The 21,152-nt window shown below is 44.3% G+C and overlaps 1 protein-coding gene across 2 annotated transcripts; it reads right to left on the bottom strand.

Moving 5' to 3' along the window:
* Positions 1 to 34: 34 nt before the first annotated feature.
* ganabb (glucosidase II alpha subunit b) lies at positions 35 to 20,387 on the bottom strand. 2 transcript variants are annotated; one of them, XM_021561615.3, is made up of 22 exons: positions 19,923 to 20,387; positions 18,770 to 18,871; positions 16,994 to 17,102; positions 16,706 to 16,833; positions 14,161 to 14,340; positions 9,897 to 9,966; positions 9,567 to 9,630; positions 9,265 to 9,361; positions 8,845 to 9,025; positions 8,488 to 8,641; positions 8,113 to 8,348; positions 5,831 to 5,957; positions 5,659 to 5,738; positions 4,476 to 4,616; positions 4,123 to 4,321; positions 3,577 to 3,885; positions 3,367 to 3,443; positions 3,181 to 3,255; positions 2,902 to 3,015; positions 2,679 to 2,791; positions 2,486 to 2,586; positions 35 to 1,563 (listed from the first exon to the last, which is right to left on the bottom strand). In XM_021561615.3, the coding sequence occupies exons 1-22, from the start codon at positions 19,940 to 19,942 to the stop codon at positions 1,454 to 1,456; spliced, it is 2,787 nt and encodes a 928-aa protein (XP_021417290.2). In that variant the 5' UTR covers positions 19,943 to 20,387; the 3' UTR covers positions 35 to 1,453. The 2 variants fall into 2 exon arrangements, with proteins under 2 accessions (XP_021417290.2, XP_036799112.1); XM_036943217.2 differs by lacking the exon at positions 19,923 to 20,387 and adding an exon at positions 19,623 to 19,869.
* Positions 20,388 to 21,152: the final 765 nt, after the last annotated feature.

A 21,152-nucleotide genomic window follows, 5' to 3' on the forward strand; every position in this document is an offset into this window, starting at 1 on the left:
TGGTACAATAAGAACAAAACAAGGACTCATTAGATTGGGAATATAGTTATTTTATTAACATCCCCATCTACGTAAACCGCATTAATTCATAATTAAAAACAACAATGCCCTCTCACATTTGGTCAGGTTTATTTTCACTTGGTCCGTCATCTTATCACATACAACTGGCTTCAATTGGTTCCCAGTTCCAACACTCATCCTGAGAATGCTGCAGTAAGTTTTTGAATTCAACCACAAAATAATGAAGAAAAACTCTTCAAAATGCTTGATTACCAACGACAGTAGGGAATACAACCGCTTAACGATGCTTTGACCAACCAGGACCGGTCGCTTGTCTCCAGAGAGCTCACTGCATCTTAGTAAACATATCTTTCCTAAGTCGCATTTAGACTATTAAATCAACACTAGAAAGAGCATATGACACTGAAGACAGTGGACCATGACCCTGTACCCCAACTGACAATCTAATCTGAATGGCCCTAACTGCTATTAGGATGAGCATCCACCAAGTCAAGTGGTTTTAGAATAATTCCCAAATATGACCCAACTTATAAAGCCAAATCCTCGCCATTCATTAGTTCAGTCGACCATACTTTGTGTCTTTTCTCCAGCACATTTTTAAAAATGGCATAATAATGACTGAGGTAAGCACGCACATTCTTGTCAGAAACTGCATTAGGGGCAAAATAAGAAGGAATGACTAACCTTAAAATTAGGAATATCAGATATAAGACTCAATACACCTTATGGCAATTAGAGAGATGCACATGACATTTACAGATCTTGATCAGTGCAGCATTCTTGATTGGTAATAAAAACCTGAATAGAATGTGGCACATAAGCTGAAAGCAAAGGGAGCGGTTTGGCTTTCCTGTCAATTTCTCTTCAGTAATTACAGGGGGAATATGTAATGGAATAAAAACATGAAAAATATAAGAATTTAAAGTCATAAGAGATGGCCAGATATGGAATTAAACAGATACTAACTAGTCTGAATGAGTGTCTTAATTTTGTTGTCAGCAAACTTATTCAATGATCTTTTACATCTACAGCATACTTGATGGAAAACCTAAAATAATCATCCATCAGACTTGAACGTCCGAGTACTCCCAAAACATTAACGACAATGATACCCTGATTTGAATTGAAGAATTTTGCCCTAAATGCCGCTAACAAAGAACAATCTACCTAGTAACCAGTTCAGATCTACAGAGCAAATCCCTGTCCACGTGTGTTTGTGTGTACAAAATTGTTATGACAGTGTGTGTGTGTGAGAGAGAATAGTCCTGTATCACCTGTCCAGTCTGAGTACCACAGAGCAGTCGTTCCAATATCTTGCTTGGTGCGTTACGATTGCAGCCCGTGTCCACTCAGTTCCTCTATCTCTCTCATCCTTTCCTGTTCAGTCAGGTTCAGCCCCCCCCCCCCCCCCCCCCATTTCTCATCTCCATGGTTACTGAAGCACCACAGTCCAGTCCACCCCTGCGTTGACGCCTGGCTTACGAAGGGTTAACACCGACATGGAGGCATCAAACTCAAACTCCAGCAGATTCTCCTTGCCATCTACAGAGAAAAAGACATCAGAACATAGCAATAACAGTCATTTGAGTATGACCTGTCATTATACACACAGTGAAAGATACACAAAAAATGACAACAAAAATATAATAACAAGTGTTGGTCCCATGTTTCATGAGCTGAAATAAAAGATCCCATACATTTTCCATATGCTCAAATTTGTGTGCATTCATTTGTTTACATCCCTGTTAGTGAGCATTTCTCCTTGCCAAGATAATCCATCCACCTGCCAGGTGTGGCATATCAAGAAGCTTATTAAAGAGCATGATCATTATACAGGTGCACCTTGTGCTGGGGACAAAAAGGCCACTCAAATGTGGATTTGTCACATAACAATGCCACACATATCTTAAGTTTTGAGGGAGCGTGCGATTGGCATGCTGACAGCAGGAATGTCCACCAGAAATGCACATTAATTTACCATAAGCCACATTCGTCGTTTTAGAGAAATTTGCAGTATGTCATCCGGCCTCAAAACCACAGACTATGTGTAACCATGACAGCCCAGGACCTCCACATCCGGTTTCTTCACCTGCAGGATAGTCAGACTAGCCACCCTGCCAGCTGATGAAACTGAGGAGTATTAGTCTGGAATAAAGCCCTTTAGTGTGGAAAAACTCATTCTGGATTGGCTGGGCCTGGCTCCCCAGTCATGTGAAATCCATAGATTAGGCCTTAATTTATTTAAATTGACTGACTTCGTTATATGATCTGTAACTCAGTAAAATTGTTGAAATGGCTGCATGCTGCGTTTATATTTTTGTTCAGTATAGTTTATTCCCAAACTGTTTCCGTCTCAAATGCCTACTTGGGTGTGAAAACCAGAAACTTTCAAACACAATGACTTACTGGCAAATTAATTCGGCACACTAATCCATAGTATGAATAAGACATTGGAAGAACTCACCAGGAGTCTTCAGAGTGGCCTTGCTGGGCTTACTGGCCCCCAATATGACTATCTTCTCAATCCAGGAGGGAGTGATAAACTGGGAACCAGGGGCCAGGTTTCTGCAGGGAGAGAAAGGGAAATCTGTGTTAAACAAAAAGCCAGGAGTAATAATGACTAAACAATTTGGAGAGAGAAAAATGATCTGACAGACCTGGAGGACAGGGCCTTATTGGCAAAGGAAAGTCTTCTGTGGATGAACTGTTTCTGTTTGTCAAAGTTGAAGGTGTGGCCGTCATCTATGTAGAGCTCGCCCTGGGCAAATCTCTAATGGACGTAAAAAAGGTCAAATCCCGAATCCCACTTCTCCTGCTTCAGAAATCCATCTAAATGGGGAACATTTAGTGTATAAGTGATAATGTCTGTGTTTGTTTTACCTTGGGGCTAAGCGCAACGAATAAGGTGTAGGGGTCATGTTCCATGCAGGATGATGACCTTCGAACCCGGGCCTTCCTGGGAATAATTGAACCACCGCGCTGGAATACCGGAATCTGGTAACGAGAGAGCGAGTCAAACAGGGAGTGTCTTTCCAAGCTTACACAATTCTCTCAACAGCACATACAGGATGTAATCTTAACTGTATGTGACTGTTTAACTAAGCATGTAGCCCCCTGGTCATGACAGACTGGTTGTGAGTGTGTTGTAGAGTTTCTTACAGAGCTGATGGTGACAGGGATGTAGAGGTTCTGGGCTCCGTTGTGTTTCTGGAACGTGTGGACGTCAAACCAGACCTGAAGGACACAGAACAGAGCAGCTAGGAGAGGGTTTCAATTAGACGGCTGACATATAACCTACACAAGACATAAGTGACAATGTTATGACAGTTCCTGAGATGGACTCGCCTCTCCTTTTCCAGGCAGGTAGGCAGTAACACCCCTGCCCCCCTCCTCAGTCACAGGGTGCACCAGCAGATCTCTCCCTGAAACAGTAGGATAGATGGAATGTGACTCAGTCATGGCATCAGTCATAACGGATAAGCAAAGACAGGAATATCTATTGACACAGAGTTCTACTAGGGAATAACAGATCAATATAAACATGAGCTCACTCACCAAGCAGGAACTGGTCATCCATGGAGAACGTGGCCGTATCCTGAGGATACTCCACCCACAGAGGTCTCATGACGGGCTGGCCAGAGTGGTGGGCGTGGTAGAACAGCTGGTACCAGTAGGGCAGGAGGGCGTAACGCTGGCGGACAGCCTCCCTGATCAGAGCAGTGTTTTCTGGGCCAAACAGCCAGGGCTCCCTGCGTGGGGTGTCCAGATGGGCATGGGCCCGGAAGAAGGGCTGGTAAGCCCCTGTCTGGTACCAACGCACCAGGAGCTCAGTACTGGGAGACTTGAAGAAACCACCCACATCAGCTAGGAGAGGGAGAAACAAGGACAGGAGTGGTACATAGATTTAACAGAGGGAGAATAACCAATAACAATGTGGTGGGGTTTAAAGAAACAGGCAACAAACCATAATAAATGTAATGTAAACAAGTCGATAACGGCAACATAAAATTGTGCAAAATATTTCCGATGTATTAATTGCTTAGTTGTGACTTTTAGTGGAGAGGAAAATAGAGGTTTTCACTAAGCCTGAGTCAGACTCACCTCCACAGAAAGAAACACCAACCAGGCCCAGACTGAGACACATGGGGATGGAGATCTTCAGATGTTCCCACTCAGCAGTGTTATCACCTGTCCACACAGCACCGTAGCGCTGGGAGCCAGCGAAGAAGGCTCTGGTCAGGACAAACGGCCTCTCCACTCCCCCTGAACGCTCAATCAGACCCTCTGCTGTGGCCATTTGCTGAAGGAGAGAAGAGAGGGTGGTTACTGCAAGTTCAAGCAGCAAAACTAAAACATTCAAACAGTCCAACAGTCATTTCGTCAAGAAAAAGTCTACCATTGCAATTGTAAGTCCCAGTTCTACTAGTGAAGATGGGCACATACAACACACTCACCACATAGAGTCCGTAGAGGTTGTGGAGGTCACGGTTCTCCCAGTTCCCGTGCAGGGCGTCTTTATGCATGGTGACCTCTGGTCCGTTAAACACTGACGGCTCGTTCATGTCGTTCCATGTATACATGTTCTCCATGGATCCCTGAGATCAGAGATGGGGGAAGAGATATTTCAGCAAAAGAACGACACAGGGAATGAGACGACATGGCAAAAATCAAACCCGGGCAGAAGGGACTAGGGCTGTTACGGTGACCACCCCACACTTCATTTCATGTTACGGTGCCCACCCCACACTTCATTTCACGTTACGGTGACCACCCCACATTTCATGTCGGGCTGTTACGGTGACCACCCCACACTTCATTTCATGTTACGGTGACCACCCCACATTTCATGTAGGGACGTTACAGTGACCACCCCACACTTCATGTAGGGCTGTTGTGGTGACCGTATTACCGCCACACCGGTGGTCACGAGTCATGAAGGGAGTCAAATGCCACAGGACCGCGTGAAAAAACAGTGATGGCCACTAATAAAAAGAGGTGCCCAACAGCTTTCTATAGGCTAGTGATGATAGATGATGATGCTAGTGGTTGAATTAATTTTGGATCTACAGCATCCCACCACTGTCCCAGACTATGTTTGGAATATTTATTTCTCGCACAGAATAGGTCAACTTTTGTACTGTGGGGGATAGTAGATTGACATAGGTTAGTTATTTTGCTGTTCATTAGGCCAACTCATCTTGTTGGCTGATACAAAGTAAATGTGGACAGTTCTTCCAATATCTTCAATGAGCACCACAGAATTAGATAAGGACGCGTGCAATTGCGTCACAGATGTGTCCGTCTTCACTTGCAGCCTATGAGAAAGACCTGATCACCTGATGGAGAGCTGTGTGAGTGAGATGAGGTGCATCGGAGCAGGCAGCACTCAGGGAGAAGGGCTGCAAAAGGCATGGATTTATTGTGAAGGTGTAGGCTATATTACATGGATTTATTAGACTTTTAAAATGTAGATGTTCCAAAAGGTCTCATCAGTGACTTGTAAGCTATGTGTGGAAGCCAGGAGATGCTAAATGTGTTTGTTAATTAACTGTCAATTACCGTGAGACTGACCGTTATTTGCTTGACTATCAACGGCTAACGAAATTTCGTAACCGCCACAGCCTAAAAGGAACTTACCTCATACTGATCGTAGGCAAACATACTGGCCCACCAAGCTCTCATCTCAGGATTGGTAAAGTCTGGGTAACCAGAATTACCTAGATTAGAAAAGGGAAAGCTTAGAGAGAGATGTTGAGTAACTGCAATGTGTTCTTTGATTGTGGGTCAGACTAATTTCCCAGTTTCTTACCAGGCCAGCACCAGCCCTCGTAGTCTCCACCATCTTTGTTTTTGACGTAGAAGCCTTTGGAGCGGATCTCATTGTGGATCTTGTAGCTGCTGTCCACCTTGATGTGGGGGTCCACAATGGTCACCATCTAATGGTAGAGGGGGATAATGAGGGAGAAGGAAAACAGCAAAATTGAGATTAGATGACTTGTCAACCTTTTTTCATTCTTCAACCATTTAAACCAGTGGTCACCAACCTTTTCTGAGTCAAGATCACCGAGTCAAAATGCATGCCGAGATCTACCTCAGATTTTTCTTATTAACATGACTTTAAAAAAAAATGTAGGCCTATGCAACATTAACCAATTAAAAACAGTCCTGTAGCAATGAGGTTTGTGCAGTAAGCTATAGGCCCAATATATTATCACTGCATACTGGCTTTGCTTGAATTGCCCTGCCAATACATTGTTGTTCGAGACATGTTTGAAAATTATATTTCAACATTTGAGGTGGACAAAATGATCCCACCGGTAATAAATCCATTGTTGTATTACTTGTGAGGCACAGCTGAGTGAGCATACATTTAAAGAATTAGCTTTTTATTTTACTGGGCTGATGGCGCCTGCATCTGATGGTCAGTCTCAGCGGAGGGAGAGAGCAGCAGACTGAGGGTCAGTCTCAGCGGAGGGAGAGAGCAGCAGACTGAGGGTCAGTCTCAGCGGAGGGAGAGAGCAGCAGACTGAGGGTCAGTCTCAGCGGAGGGAGAGAGCAGCAGACTGAGGGTCAGTCTCAGCGGAGGGAGAGAGCAGCAGACTGAGGTTCCGTCTCAGCGGAGGGAGAGAGCAGCAGACTGAGGGTCAGTCTCAGCGGAGGGAGAGAGCAGCAGACTGAGGGTCAGTCTCAGTGGAGGGAGAGAGCAGCAGACTGAGGGTCAGTCTCAGTGGAGGGAGAGAGCAGCAGACTGAGGGTCAGTCTCAGTGGAGGGAGAGAGCAGCAGACTGAGGGTCAGTCTCAGTGGAGGGAGAGAGCAGCAGACTGAGGGTCAGTCTCAGTGGAGGGAGAGAGCAGCAGACTGAGGGTCAGTCTCAGCGGAGGGAGAGAGCAGCAGACTGAGGGTCAGTCTCAGCGGAGGGAGAGAGCAGCAGACTGAGGTTCCGTCTCAGTGGAGGGAGAGAGCAGCAGACTGAGGGTCAGTCTCAGTGGAGGGAGAGAGCAGCAGACTGAGGGTCAGTCTCAGTGGAGGGAGAGAGCAGCAGACTGAGGGTCCGTCTCAGTGGAGGGAGAGAGCAGCAGACTGAGGGTCAGTCTCAGCGGAGGGAGAGAGCAGCAGACTGAGGGTCAGTCTCAGCGGAGGGAGAGAGCAGCAGCAATCCCTCCGCTCTCTCTTTCCTCCACTGACCAAAAAGGGACATCGTCTTGCAGCTGATGGCGAAACTCGAGTCGCACCGCATTATTTCTGCCTCATGCATAAATTCATGTTGTTTCTCCAATGAACAGAGAAAGGGAAATATTCCGATATTAAAAAAAGACCCAAGCCGCTAATATTAACACGGCAAGCATATAAATACACTTTCCTACTCATTCATTACTGCTGCACTGCTTGATGTAGTGCTGAGGAGAAACAGGAAGAACTAGCATTTTATGGTTTATAAATAAGTGTTGAATACTACAAAGTGTTGAATACTACAAAGTGTTGAATACTACAAAGTGTTGAATACTACAAAGTGTTGAATACTACAAAGTGTTAAATACTACAAAGTGTTAAATACTACAAAGTGTTGAATACTACAAAGTGTTGAATACTACAAAGTGTTGACAGTGCTGAGTAAGAACTGAAACATTAACTCACTCAAAAACAGCAGCTCTTTGCTGTATTCGTTGACAGTCTCTTTCTAGTCAAGGTTTAAATCGTTTTGACATCTCACAGTATCAACTTAACCATAGCTTTATTTTACGCCTGCTACTTTACTGCAGACTCAGTCATCTGAGCAATCTGATTGGCCAGGAAAGGCATAGTGCACTTGATTTCCTCTCCAGGCCCACCGGCAAAGTTTGTACCTACAGACACATGAAATGGCAACAGTTAGCCTACCCGGCGCGCAGGGCAGCTGAATTGGCTGGACCTACCACCAACAGAAATGTTTGGCGATCCACTAGAAATGCCTTGGAGATGGACAAGTCGATCACTATCAACCGGTTTTGTGACCACCGATTTAAACAGTCGAGTCCCAATAAGACAGAACCCAGAAACATCTACTACAAGGGAGCCCTGGCCAGACAGCTGTAACACATTCATGTGCTCACCTTGCGTCTCTTGTCCACCAGGCCCTGCAGCATGTCTTTGGGCTGGGGGAACTTGTGAGGGTCCCAGGTGAAGTAGCGCTTGCCGTCCGTGTGCTCTATGTCCAGCCAGATAAAGTCATAGGGGATGTCGTGCTCATCGAAGCCCTGGTCCACAGCCGCCACATCCTCCTGGTCATTGTAGTTCCAGCGGCACTGGTGGTAGGCCAGTGCAGATAGGGGAGGGAAGGCCTGGGTACCTGGAGCAGTGTGTGAGGGTGATATGAGGGAAGTAGCACGATCTGCGACACTAACCTCCACAGGGACTTAGAAAATAGACTGGTGAACTGGCAAAGTGCACAGGGCATATGAACTGGGTTTCTGTAGTGAGAGTCTGACCTGTGAGTGATGAGTACTGGGAGAAGACATCAGTGGGAGTGGGTCCCAGCATGATGAAGACGTCAATGATGCCGCTCTCTGAGATCCAACGCACGTCTGTCTGTGGCGTCTCACTGGAGCCCTGAACATAGTCTAGCATCTGGCCAAACACAGTCTAAACAACCAGAGAGAACCAGAGTAGGGGTAAGAAGGTGTGTTTGGTTTCTCTCTGACTATACCCTTCAATGTCTATACACAGGGTGGTTGAGAGGTGTCTCACTAGGAACCATGGAGAAAAGGATTTACTGACTAACTGTGTGTGTGTGTGTGTGTGTGTGTGTGTGTGTGTGTGTGTGTGTGTGTGTGTGTGTCTCTTACCTTTCCAGCGGTGTTGGAGCTGATGTCCACCCAGGTCTCAGCAGCGTTGAGCCAGAAGATGCCCATGGTGCGTTGTGCACTGTGGGACAGCATGACAGGGATGGCACCGTACAGGGCCATGGGGTTGAACAGCTCATACTGGAACACGTCTAGGTTAAACAACCGGTATGGATCCCCTCCACTGGAAAACACATGCGCATATATTATTGTATAAGTCATATAGTCTAATTTCATCTTAATTAAAAAATCTTCAACCTACAACATTGAAAATAAAAGAAAATGCATAAACAAACAGAACTAATTAGGATGTCCTGCACCGTCAGAAAATACATACGGTGGAAAGCCATGTGAAAACATGTAGTCTTAATTAACTACAGTCTCAATTAACCAATATAAGGGGCCAATGTCAGTATCACTCACTCAGTGGTTTTGAGTTTAAGACTGTCTGCGTGTTCCGGGATGCCATAGACATGCTCTACCCCTGGCAGAGAGAAGTCCAGACTAATGGAGGAAGGGCCTGTGGGAGAAAACAGCCAACCAGGACACACTACATTCAAAACCAATTCAGCACTAGTCACTGTGCCTAAAGCAAGTCATAAAACTCATCAATCAGAAAATAATATCTCCAGGAGATGAGGACCCAGGATCAGAATACCAAGTAAGCCTCCTCTTTCACCTCTCCATTGATCTGAAACAACAGGTCCACAGAGATGTATCCGTACCATTGGGTTTGTTGTCTGTGTGCGACTTGAACGTCTCCTCCCACATTCCATCCTCCTTTGCCGTCTAGGAAGGAACAAAAGAACCAACATGGAGACCGATGGAAAGAGCGGGAGAGAAGCATTGTGGTGGAGAGAAAGAAAATGGGAAAAGCAACGAAAAGGGGGTTGATGTGCGTTTCAGTCCGTTGGCAAGGGCAGTAAGCAGTGCTACAAAACATTTAACTGCATCTCTCATTCAGTTTACTGATCCTAATCAAAAGACTGGGGGCAACCTTCGTTCTAGTGTTACTTCTCTCTTCACCCCCCCCCCACACACACACACACACACACCTCTCCTTCTGCCGGTTCGTTGGCAGCATCAGTTTCTTCTTTCTTCTCAGCTCCTTCTGGGTCTACCTGACTGTGGGAGAGAGAAACATCCCCAAAAGAGACAACTTCCTGACAACTGAGTAATTAAACATCTAAATTAGGTACAAGAAGCACACAGGGATGAGGGAACACACACACCGGAGCACCAAGTCTGGTTCCAAAAGGCTCCTTAACAGCTTCTTCCCCCCCAAGCCATAAGTCACTTTACCTCTCCTACATGTACAAATTACCACAACCTGTACCACAACCTGTACCCCCACACAAACTATTTAACACAAGTTAATGAGTTAAACCATTTATTGAACAGAAGTCTTGGTTAAGGTCTTATAAGTAAGCATTTCACACCACGGTCCACACCAGTTGTATTTGGTTCATGTGACAAATACAATTTGATTTGAAATAAGGAAAATCATGATGAACCCCCACACACACAGCCTTCTCACTAGTATCAAAATACAGCTAGTGTCAAACTACTTAACCCTCTAAGATTTCACTCTAATGACAAAGGGGAGCAACTCCCTACCTTGTGGTTATTTTTTTAGCTGAACACCCCAAGGGACTAACCCCCAAGTGACAACCAGTACCCTGCCTTACACACAGACCTCCTCCGAGAACACACACTACCCCAGTGGAAGCACACACTGACTGGAACAAACAAGCCTTGAGGATATTGTTGTCTACTCAGTGCTATGGGATTAGACTAGGCAGCCACTAAATACAGTGCCTTTGTAAAGTATTCAGACCCCTTGATTTTTCCACATTTTGTTACAGCCTTATTCTAAAATTGATTGAATTGTTTTTTCCCCCCCTCATCAAATCAGTACACAATACCCATAATGACAAAGCAAAACGGGTTTTGAGATTTGGTTGCTATTTTATTTAAAAAAATAAACTGAAATATAAACTCAGCAAAAAAGAAAATGTCCACTCACTGTCGACTGCATTTATTTATTTTCAGCAAACTTAACATGTTTGTATGAACATAAGATTCAACAACTGAGACAAACTGAACAAGTTCCACAGACATGTGACTAACAGAAATGGAATAATGTGTCCCTGAACAAAAGGGACAGGGATCAAAATCTAAAGTAACAGTCAGTATCTGGTGTGGCCAACAGCAGCATTAAGTACTTCAGTGCATCTCCTCCTTGTGGACTGCACCAGATTTGCCAGTTCTTGCTGTGAGATGTTACCCCACTCTTCAACCAAGGTACCTGCAAATTCAGACATTTCTGGGGGGGAGGGGGTCCCAGATGTGCGCAATAGGATTGAGATCCAGGCTCTTCGCTAGCCATGGCAGAACACTGACATTCCTGTCTTGCAGGAAATCACACACAGAACGAGCAGTATGGCTTGTGGCATTGTCATGCTGGAGGGTCATGTCAAGATGAGCCTGCAGGAAGGGTACCACATGAGGGAGGAGAATGTCTTCCCTGTAACGTTCCCAGCGTTGAGATTGCCTGCAATGACAACAAGCTCAGTCCGATGATGCTGTGACACCGCCCCAGACCATGACGGACCCTCCACCTCCAAATCGTTCCCGCTCCAGAGTACAGGTCTCAGTGTAACGCTCATTCCTTCGACGATAAACGCGCATCCGACCATCACCCCTGTTGAAACAGAACCGCGACTTGTCAGTGAAGAGCACTTTTTGCCACTCCTGTTCAGTGACGTTGGGTTTGTGCCCATAGGCGAGGTAAGGCAGGTCATCACAGGCAACAACAGGCCTTACAAGCCCTCAGTCCAGCCTCTCTCAGCCTATCGCGGACAGTCTGAGCACTGATGGAGGGATTGTGCGTTCTTGGTGTAACTCCGGCAGTTGTTTTGCCATCCTGTACCTGTCCGGTAGGTGTGATGTTCGGATGTACCGATCCTGTGCAGGTGTTGTTACACGTGGTCTGCCACTGCGAGGACGATCAGCTGTCTGTCCTGTCTCCCTGTAGCTCTGTCTTAGGTGTCTCTCAGTACGGACATTGCTATTTATTGCCCTGGCCACATCTGCAGTCCTCATGCCTCCTTGCAGCATGCCTAAGGCACGTTCACGCAGATGAGCAGGGACCCTGGGCATCTTTCTTTTGGTGTTTTTCAGAGTCAGTAGAAAGGCCTCGTGTCCTACGTTTTCATAATCGTGACCCTTATTGCCTACCGTCTGTAAGCTGTTAAGACACTAACGACCATTCCACAGGTGAATGTTCATTAATTGTTTATGGTTCATTGAACAAGCATGTGAAACAGTGTTTAAACCCTTTACAATGATGATCTGTCAAGTTATTTGGATTTTTACCAATTATCTTTGAAAGACAGGGTCCTGAAAAAGGGCAGTTTCTTTTTTTGCTGAATTTACATAAGTATTCAGACCCTTTACACAGTACTTTGCAGAAGTACCGTTGGCACCAATTACAGCCTCGAGTCTTCTTGGGTATGACGCTACAAGCTTGGCATACCTGGATTTGGGGAGTCTCCCATTCTTCTCTGCAGATCCTCTCACTTTCTGCCAGGTTGGTTGGGGAGCGTTGCTGCTATTTTCAAGTCCGGGCACTGGCTGGGCCACACTAGGACATTCAGAGACTTGTCCCGAAGCTACTCCTGTGTTGTCTTGGCTGTGTGCTTAGGGTCATTGTCCTGTTGTACGGTGAACTTTCACCCCAGTCTGTGGTCCTGAGCACTCTGTAGCAGGTTTTCATCAAGGACTGCTCTGTACTTTGCTCTGTTCATCTTTGCCTCGATCCTGACTAGTCTCCCAGTCCCTGCCGCTGAAAAACATCCCCACAGCATGATGCTGCCACCACCATGCTTCACTGTAGGGATGGTGCCAGGTTTCCTCCAGACGTGACGCTTGGCATTCAGGCCAAAGAGTTCAATCTTGGTTTCAGACCAGAGGATCTCGCTTCTCATGGTCAGAGTTTTTAGGTGCCTTTTGGCAAACTCCAAGCGGGCTGTCATGTGCCTTTTTACTGAGGTGTAGCTTCTGTCTGTCTACCATAAAGGCCTGATTGGTGGAGTGCTGCAGAGATGGTTGTCCTTCTGGAAGTATCGCCCATCTCCACAGAGGGACTCTGGAGCTCCGTCAGAGTGACCATCGGGTTGTTGGTCACCTCCCTGACCAAGGCCCTTCTCCCCCGATTGCTCAGTTCGGCCAGATGGCCAGCTTTAGGAAGTGTCTTGGTGGTTCCAAACATCTTCCATTTAAGAATGATGGACACCACTGTGTTCTTGGGGACCTTCAAAATGGCAAAAAAAAATTGGTACCCTTCCCCAGATGTGTGCCTCGACACAATCCTGTTGTTGCGGAGCTCTATGGACAATTCCTTCAACCTCATGGCTTGGTTTTTGCTCTGACATGCACTGTCAACTGTGGGATATTACATAGACAAGTGTGTGTCTTTCCAAATCATCTCCAATAAATTGAATTTACCACAGGTGGACTCAAATAGAAACATCTCAAGGATGATGAATGGGAACAGGAGGCACCGGAGCTCAATTTTGAGTCTCATAGCAAAGGGTCTGAATACTTACCTAAATGGGATATTTCAGTTTTTTTATACATTTGCAAACATTTCTAAAAACCTGTTCACGCTTTGGAATTAAGGGGTATTGTGTGTAGATTAAAATCCTCAATCTATTTAATCCATTTTAGAACAAGGCTGTAGCGTAACAAAACGTGGATGAAGTCAAGGGGTCTGAATACTTTCCAAAGGCACTGTATAACATGACTGCGTTGGGTCAACAGTGTGGTGAAATGACTATCATGAAGACGTTTGAAGTCAAAAGAGAAGTATGAGAGGAAAAAGGCTTGTGAACATCTGAAGACAGGTAGAGAGCTTAGAACTGGTTTTCATGCCTAGACAAGAAATTATTTAAGAAAAAGCTACCAAGCCAAGTCACCACATCCTCGAGCCATTTGGGCATGTCATTTTTGGATGTCTATCTAAACTTTTACACTCAACTCCATACTCCTACTCAGCACAGACAAATACACACCTACAAAGCTGAAGGAATTTACCTAGAGAATACCCACTTGATATTTTCCCACGCGCTGTAAACTTTGTTTTTTATCTTATAGGAGATGCTGAGACATTGAACAGAATGGAGGGAAATTATTTAATGGATTAACAGAACACCAAGCAGTGAAAAAGCAAGAAAAACAAATAAACATGTATACTGTGAGAACATGAATACAAACTTGCATTGTGGCGGGATATGTGGGTGCATTGCTGTCACTTACGTATCCTTGCGGATCCGGAGGTGCTCGAAGGCCAGCAGACCACGGGAGTTAAGTGACAGAAGAACCTCCCGCCCTTCCATGATGTCCAATCGGAACGGTTTAGCACTGACGATCAGCCACTGAGAGTCTGCCCCCAAAGACAGAACCACCCCATTCTCATCCTGCGACAGGAGAGAAAGACTGAGGAAGGAGAGACGAGTGTGAGAGAAAATGGGTGGAATCAATACACAAATTATTGAGAGATGACATTATTCTGTGCCATCTTGTCTCCGCTGTCTATTCATACAGATGCATTCTCTCTTGGTGCTGGTGGCTATAACATTATCAACAAATCTACACCACTTCCTGAAAGCCAGGTCATTCATCTTCTGCATGTCCTCAGGTAGTGTGTCACTGCATCCTCCACTAGCCTACACTAACTATATTTCATTTTAACTCCCTTGCTAGTCTCTGTCCTAACCAATTCATTCACTCTCCCCATTTAATTTAATTCTCCCCATTTCATTTAATTCCCCCCCATTTAATTTCATTCTCCCCATTTCTCCTCAAGGGTTTTTACATGACATGTTCTACTCTGCTTTAGCCACCATTTCCTGTATTCCTGACACAGAGTTCGCTCTAGAACATTTCTCCTCCATATCCATTCTTCTGGCAGTTACACACGCCCCTTTTAAAAGTCAGAGTCAAAGATAACTCTGAAGAAAACCAAAGGTTAGATCTATCTGAGCTCATTCAGATGAGAAATCAGGCCTGGGCCAAAGCAAGGAAAACTGACTCTGTAGTGGACTGGCAATCTTTCAGACAATTGAGAAACCCATGTACTATCTTGACTAAGAATCTAAATCAAGCTACTTTTTAAGCTCCATCTCTGACTCTGCTGGGGATTCTTCCAATTTTGGAAAACAGGAAATGCACTAAAGCGTACAAATTCCTCCTCTTCCCTGCCTATGCACATTCTGTCTGACTCTGGCATAATAACTGCAAAGAATGGAAGTGCTTTTAATCATCATAATCATTTTGTGCTTTTAATCATCATTTTATCTCAGCAAGCTTTAAGCGGTGGTTTAATTGACCCTGGCCAGTCAATCGACTGCTCTTCCCTCTGCCAGGCTCTAGCGGACTCAAAGGTTAATCCGTCAACTTCTAGACAATCTGTTTTCATTTCAACAATTTACTATCTATGATGTGCTAGATGCCTTGCTTAGGATATGTAAAATCCACTGGGGCTGAGTTGCTTGATCCATTTTTACTTCAGCTCTCCGCCCCCCTGATTGCTGAATCATTAACCCATATTTTTAACCTGAATGATTGTATCTGGTACTATCCCCAAGGTTTGGAAGTCAGCCCATGTACTCCCCCTTCACAAAGGTGGATATAAATGTGGTTAACTATGGATAAAAGGAAACATTGTGCAGCCCTCTTTATTGACCTGTCAAAGGCTTTCAATACTGTTGATCACGCACTACTAATTCAGAGGCTTTCCTCAAATTGGCCTACACCAGGCTGCATGTAACTGGTCTAAAAGTTACTTGACATATAGAACTCAATGTGTATCTACTGATGATGTTAAAACAGGTTTCCTGGATATTACGAAAGGTGTCCCGCAAGGGTCGATTCTAGGTACCTTTACGGTTTACATTAAGAATATCGACTGGTCCGTAAAAAACTAACCTGCACTTGTATGCCGATGATACTGTTGTGTATGCTATTGCCCCCATGGTTGACCAGGCTGCCTTCATTGCATATCGATCATATTGATCGTGTCCCTGCTTACAAATATCTGGGGATTTGGGTAGATAAAGCTGTATTTTAAAAAACATATTGATGTGTTAGTTCAGAAGCTGAGAATAAAAATTGGGCTTCTTCTATAGAAATAGGTCCTGCCTCTCGCTAAATAGTAGAAAGCAGATTATTCAGTCGATGTTCCTATCGGTCCTAGACTATGGCGACATCTATATGAACGCAGCTGCCACCTCATTAAAGCCATCAGATGCAGTTTATCATAGCGCACTGTGCTTGACTACGGGCGACAATTTAAGTGCTCATCACTGCACTCTCTACCAGAAAGTTGGTTGGCCCTCTGATGTCACATATGTTGATACATTGCTTTTTTCATTTATAAAAGCCCTTTTACAAAAAGTCCCACTGTACCTAACATCTTTACACAATTTTAGACAAACAGGTTAACTCCTTTGGTCTCTACTGAGTTAACTAAAAGGTGATTTACCTTTTTTGCACCTTATTTGTGGAGCAATCTTCAAAATGTTCTTAAATGGGATGTTTTGGTGCCTCTAGGGCAATTCAGACAGCTGATTGAGGACCGTGTCAGTGATGAATGTGTGGTTGTTTTATGACCATGTTGTTCTTTCCACTTGCATTTGTAGTGATGTGTGCATTTTCTGTAATTCAGGGCTCATCTGTAAAAGAGACGTTGGTCTCAGTACGACTCCCTGATAAAATAAAGGTTAAATAATTTAAAATAAAATCCACATGGCTCAGTGTCACCCATCACCCACCCACTACTGCAGATGGCTCTCAGACTTACGGCTCTGTAGGAGGGTCGTTGATGAGCACATCGGGGACCTCAAAGCGAGGCTTCAGCGGCTTCAACTCATTTATCTTCACCCGGGTCATGTTGCCCTGGAGACGATAGAGCTCGAGCAGCAGACGCACCTGCGGGGGAAGAGAGAGGGGTAAAAAAAAGAAGTTTTTTTTTTTTTTTTTAAACAAGAGACCAGATCCCATAGGGGTTTCAAGCACACCTGTTAATACATGTATGGACATATAATAACATCATATTACATCTGTCGATTGAAGTGCGAGTGTACCAGACCTTGTTGTTGTCATTGATGAGCTGCAGTGTGAGTTTAGTGTTGGTGAGCTCCAGGGTCTCCAGCAGGGCTCTGTACGGGGACTGGCCAGGCTTCAACGCTCGCTGACGCCTGAGTGCACAAACACAAACCCTGATAAACATGTTCTATTTGCACATAGAAGTACATATTGTGAACATTCTGGATCATAAGTGAGGAGAGACTTGTTGAAGGCTCACGCATTACCGTCAGTCACTTACTGAACTAAAATATTTTAAAAACGCAACATGCAACAATTTAGGATTTTATTGAGTTACAGTTCATAAGGAAATCAGTCAATTTAAATAAATTAGACCCTAATCTGTGGATGTCACATGACTGGGAATTCACATATGCATCTGCTGGTCACAGATACCATAAAAAAGGAAGGGGCCGAGATAAAAAACATTTTTTAACTCAGTATCTGATGTGACCACCATTTGCTCATGCAGCGTGACATCTCCTTCTCATAGAGTTGATCAGGCTGTTGATTGTGGCATGTGGAATGTTGTCCCACTCCTCTTCAATGGCTGTGCGGAGTTGCTGGATATTGGTGGGAACTGGAACACATGTACATGTCGTACACGTCGATCCAGAGCATCCCAAATATGCTTAAATGGGTGACATGTCTGGTGAGTGAATATGCAGGCCATGGAAGAACTGGGACATTTTCAGCTTCCAGGAATTGTGTACAGATCCTTGCGACATGGGGCCGTGTATTTGCATGCTGAAACATGTGGTGACGGCAGCCGATGAATAGCATGATAATGGGCCTCTGGATCTCGTCACGGTATCTCTGTGCATTCAAATTGCCATCGATACAATGCAATCGTGTTCATTGTCCGTAGCTTATTTCTGGCCATAACATAACCCCACAACCACGGTGCACTCTTCACAACGTTGACATCTGCAAATCGCTCGCTCACACAAAGTCATACACTCTGTCGGCCATCAGCCCAGTAGAGTTGAAACTGGGATTAATCTGTGTAGAGCACACTATTCCAGCGTGCCAGTTGCCATCAAAGGTGAGCATTTTCCCACGGAGTCGGTTATGACGCAGCACTGCAGTCAGGTCAAGACCCTGCCTAGGATGACAAGCACGAATATGAGCTTCCCTGAGACGGTTTCTGACAATTTGTGTGGAAATTCTTTGGTTGTGCAAACCCACAGTTTCATCAGCTTTCCAGGTGGCTGGTCTCAGAAGATCCCGTATGTGAAGAAGACAGATGTAGAGGTCCTGGGCAGGCGTGGCTACACGTGGTCTGCAGTTGTGAGGCCGGTTGGAAGTAGTGGAAAATTCTCTAAAATTACAGAGGCAGCTTATGGTAGAGAAATGAACATTCAATTCTCTGTCAACAGTTCTTGTGGCCATTCCTACAGTCAGCATGCCAAGTGTACACACCCTCAACTTGAGACATTTGTGGCATTGTATTGTTTGACAAAAGTGAACATTTTAGTGGCCCTTTATTGTCCCCAGCACAAGGTGCACCTGTGTAACAACCATGCTGTTTAATCAGCTTCTTGATATGCCACACTTGTCAGGTGGATTGGTTATCTTGGCAAAGGAGAAATGCGCACAAATTTGTAGTAGAGAAATACATTTGTGCATATGGAACCTGTTATTTCAGCTCATGAAACATGGGACCAACACTTTAGGTGTTTATTTTTGTTCAGTATAAATACGTAGTGTACTTTCATTAATTGTGTTTCATCTTCATCAAGGTGCTAAGTGGTGTAGCTGTGTATCATCCAGGACTTACTTGCAGAAGGCACTCTGGTCACAGGTTTTGAAGTTCCCACGGTCCACCGCCCAGGTCCCACTGAGGAAGACAGCCAGCCACAACACTAACAGAGGCCCCATCCTGAGAGGGCAGAAGAGAGAAACAGAAATGGAAAGTAAAGGTTAAGAGGAGAATGAAATACTACATACATTAAGCCATTGTTTACCAACCCTGGTCCTCGAGTACCCCCAACAGTACACATTTTTGTTGTAGCCCTGAAAAACACACCTCATTCAGCTCATCAAAGGCTTGATGATTAGTTGACAAGTTGAATCAGGTGTGCTTGTCCATGGTTAAAATACAAATGTGTACTGTTGGGGCTACTCGAGGACCAGGGTTAAGAAACACTGCATTAAACTTGGCAAAGTTAGTGATAGATAATGATGCTGACAAGTCAAATGCCTAGACCGGTGTTAACCAATGTCGGTTCTCGAGTATACCCAACAGTACATATGTCGGTTGTGGCTCCAGACAATCATAACGGATTATATTTGTCAACTAATCATCAAGCCCTTGAATCATGCGTTTTTGTCCGGGGCTACAACAAAAGTGTGCTGTTGGTTACGCAAGGACCGGAGTTGGGAAATACTGGCCTAGACGGTGAAATGCATGTGGGAATTTACACTACAATGGACTTTAACCTAGTTATGCATCATCAAAAGTTGATACAATTGCCACTTGCTGATAGGCTGTTGCTGTTTCCAATTTCCAAATCCTGTTGATTAAGCTCATCTAAACGTGTATAATGACTCACTAACGCTATAACTTAACTAGCCAAAACCATACCCCAACTAGCTAAATCCTTGGACATAGAGACAAGACAGACACGCACGTTATGACACTTCACTGATCAGAGTTAGTTAAACGTATGTAGAAAATTATATAATTAGAGATCATCTTGAAATGTTAACTTAGCTGCATAGAGGGCTCTCAAGCCGCTAACTTAATTCAATTCAAGGGGGCTCGAGCTTCTTCCTGTGACTGCTACTAGCTAGAGACAGTAAAAAGATAAGAGAGTGGACTGGTCGAGGTATGGCGAGCGAAAGTCCCTGGATCACCGTACATGCGAAATATTTCTCGAAATCAATAGCTGGCTAAATGCATATTTAACCGCCGAATTGGTTTGTCTTACCTTACTATGAAGGCGGCCATCTTGGTTTAGTTCCAACCTTGGCCCAGCCCCGTTTCACATTGAACTAACAAAGACCGCGGAGAAAAACAAGATACCCGAAAAAGCAGAGTGAGAGTTTTTGGAGTCTTTAAATATGTAGGACCTCATTCGATATTGGTGGATTCTGTTCAATATTTATAATTATCATAGGCAATTAGATTCGAAACTATTTAGTCTTCTGGAATGTGTCCACACGGTTTATCTCGCTCCTTGTATTTATTTATCCTCTCAGACACGGACACATCAGCTTGAATTGGTAGTCAGTTCTGGAGCAGTCCACTGATTTATTTGTACTACTCTGGTTGCAATGTGCTTGCTGAATTTCCCTTCAGGGACAAACACACTTACAGGCTCTACCAATATAAAAACACTTTGTGAAACATCTACACAGAGCACGTATTGTGGTTCAAACAAATGGTCCTGTTTGTAATCTCATACAGCATATTTGAGTGATACCTCATGATGTACCTGTGGGATGTGTTTGCTGGTGTGAAATTACAATATAATCAATGTACCTTTCCCCCAAAATATAAATATATTTCTTTGTCAGTTCAGAAAAATCAAGGACACAGACCTGCAGAAGGTAGAAACTTAGCCAAGTTCAAAGGTCAAATATTTGAATTAAAAATGTGCTCATCTCTTTTTCTGGTTATTTATTGTATACTACATGTTTTTATCCCTCTACAGTAACAGCTAGATACAAAATCCTACTCAGTCTATAAAATGATACAAAACAGTAGATGTAACATTCTCAGCATTTGGTGAACTAAGGTGCCTTCAGAAAGTATTCACACCCACTCACCTTTTCCACATTTTGTTGTGTTAGCATGAATTTAAAATGGATTCTATTTAGATGTTGGGTCCCTGGCCTACACACAATACTGCACAATGTTAAAGTTAAATATTTGTGGGGGACATGTTTACAAATGAATAATTAAAAAAAGCTGAAATCTTTTGAGTCAGTAAGTATTCAACCCCATTGTTATGACAAGCCTAAATAATTTCAGGACCAGAAATTTGCTAAACAACTCAAATAATAAATTGCATGGACTCACTCGATGTGCAATAATAAATAGTGTTTGACATGTTTTTTTTTGTACTCTACACATACAATTATCTGTGAGGTCCCTCAGTCGAGCAGTGAATTTCAAACAGATTCAACCACAAAGAACTGGGACGTTTTCCAATGCC

The sequence above is a fragment of the Oncorhynchus mykiss genome, chromosome 14 (assembly GCF_057628025.1).
Source record: "Oncorhynchus mykiss isolate SJ-2025 chromosome 14, ASM5762802v1, whole genome shotgun sequence".
Lineage (NCBI taxonomy): Eukaryota > Metazoa > Chordata > Actinopteri > Salmoniformes > Salmonidae > Oncorhynchus > Oncorhynchus mykiss.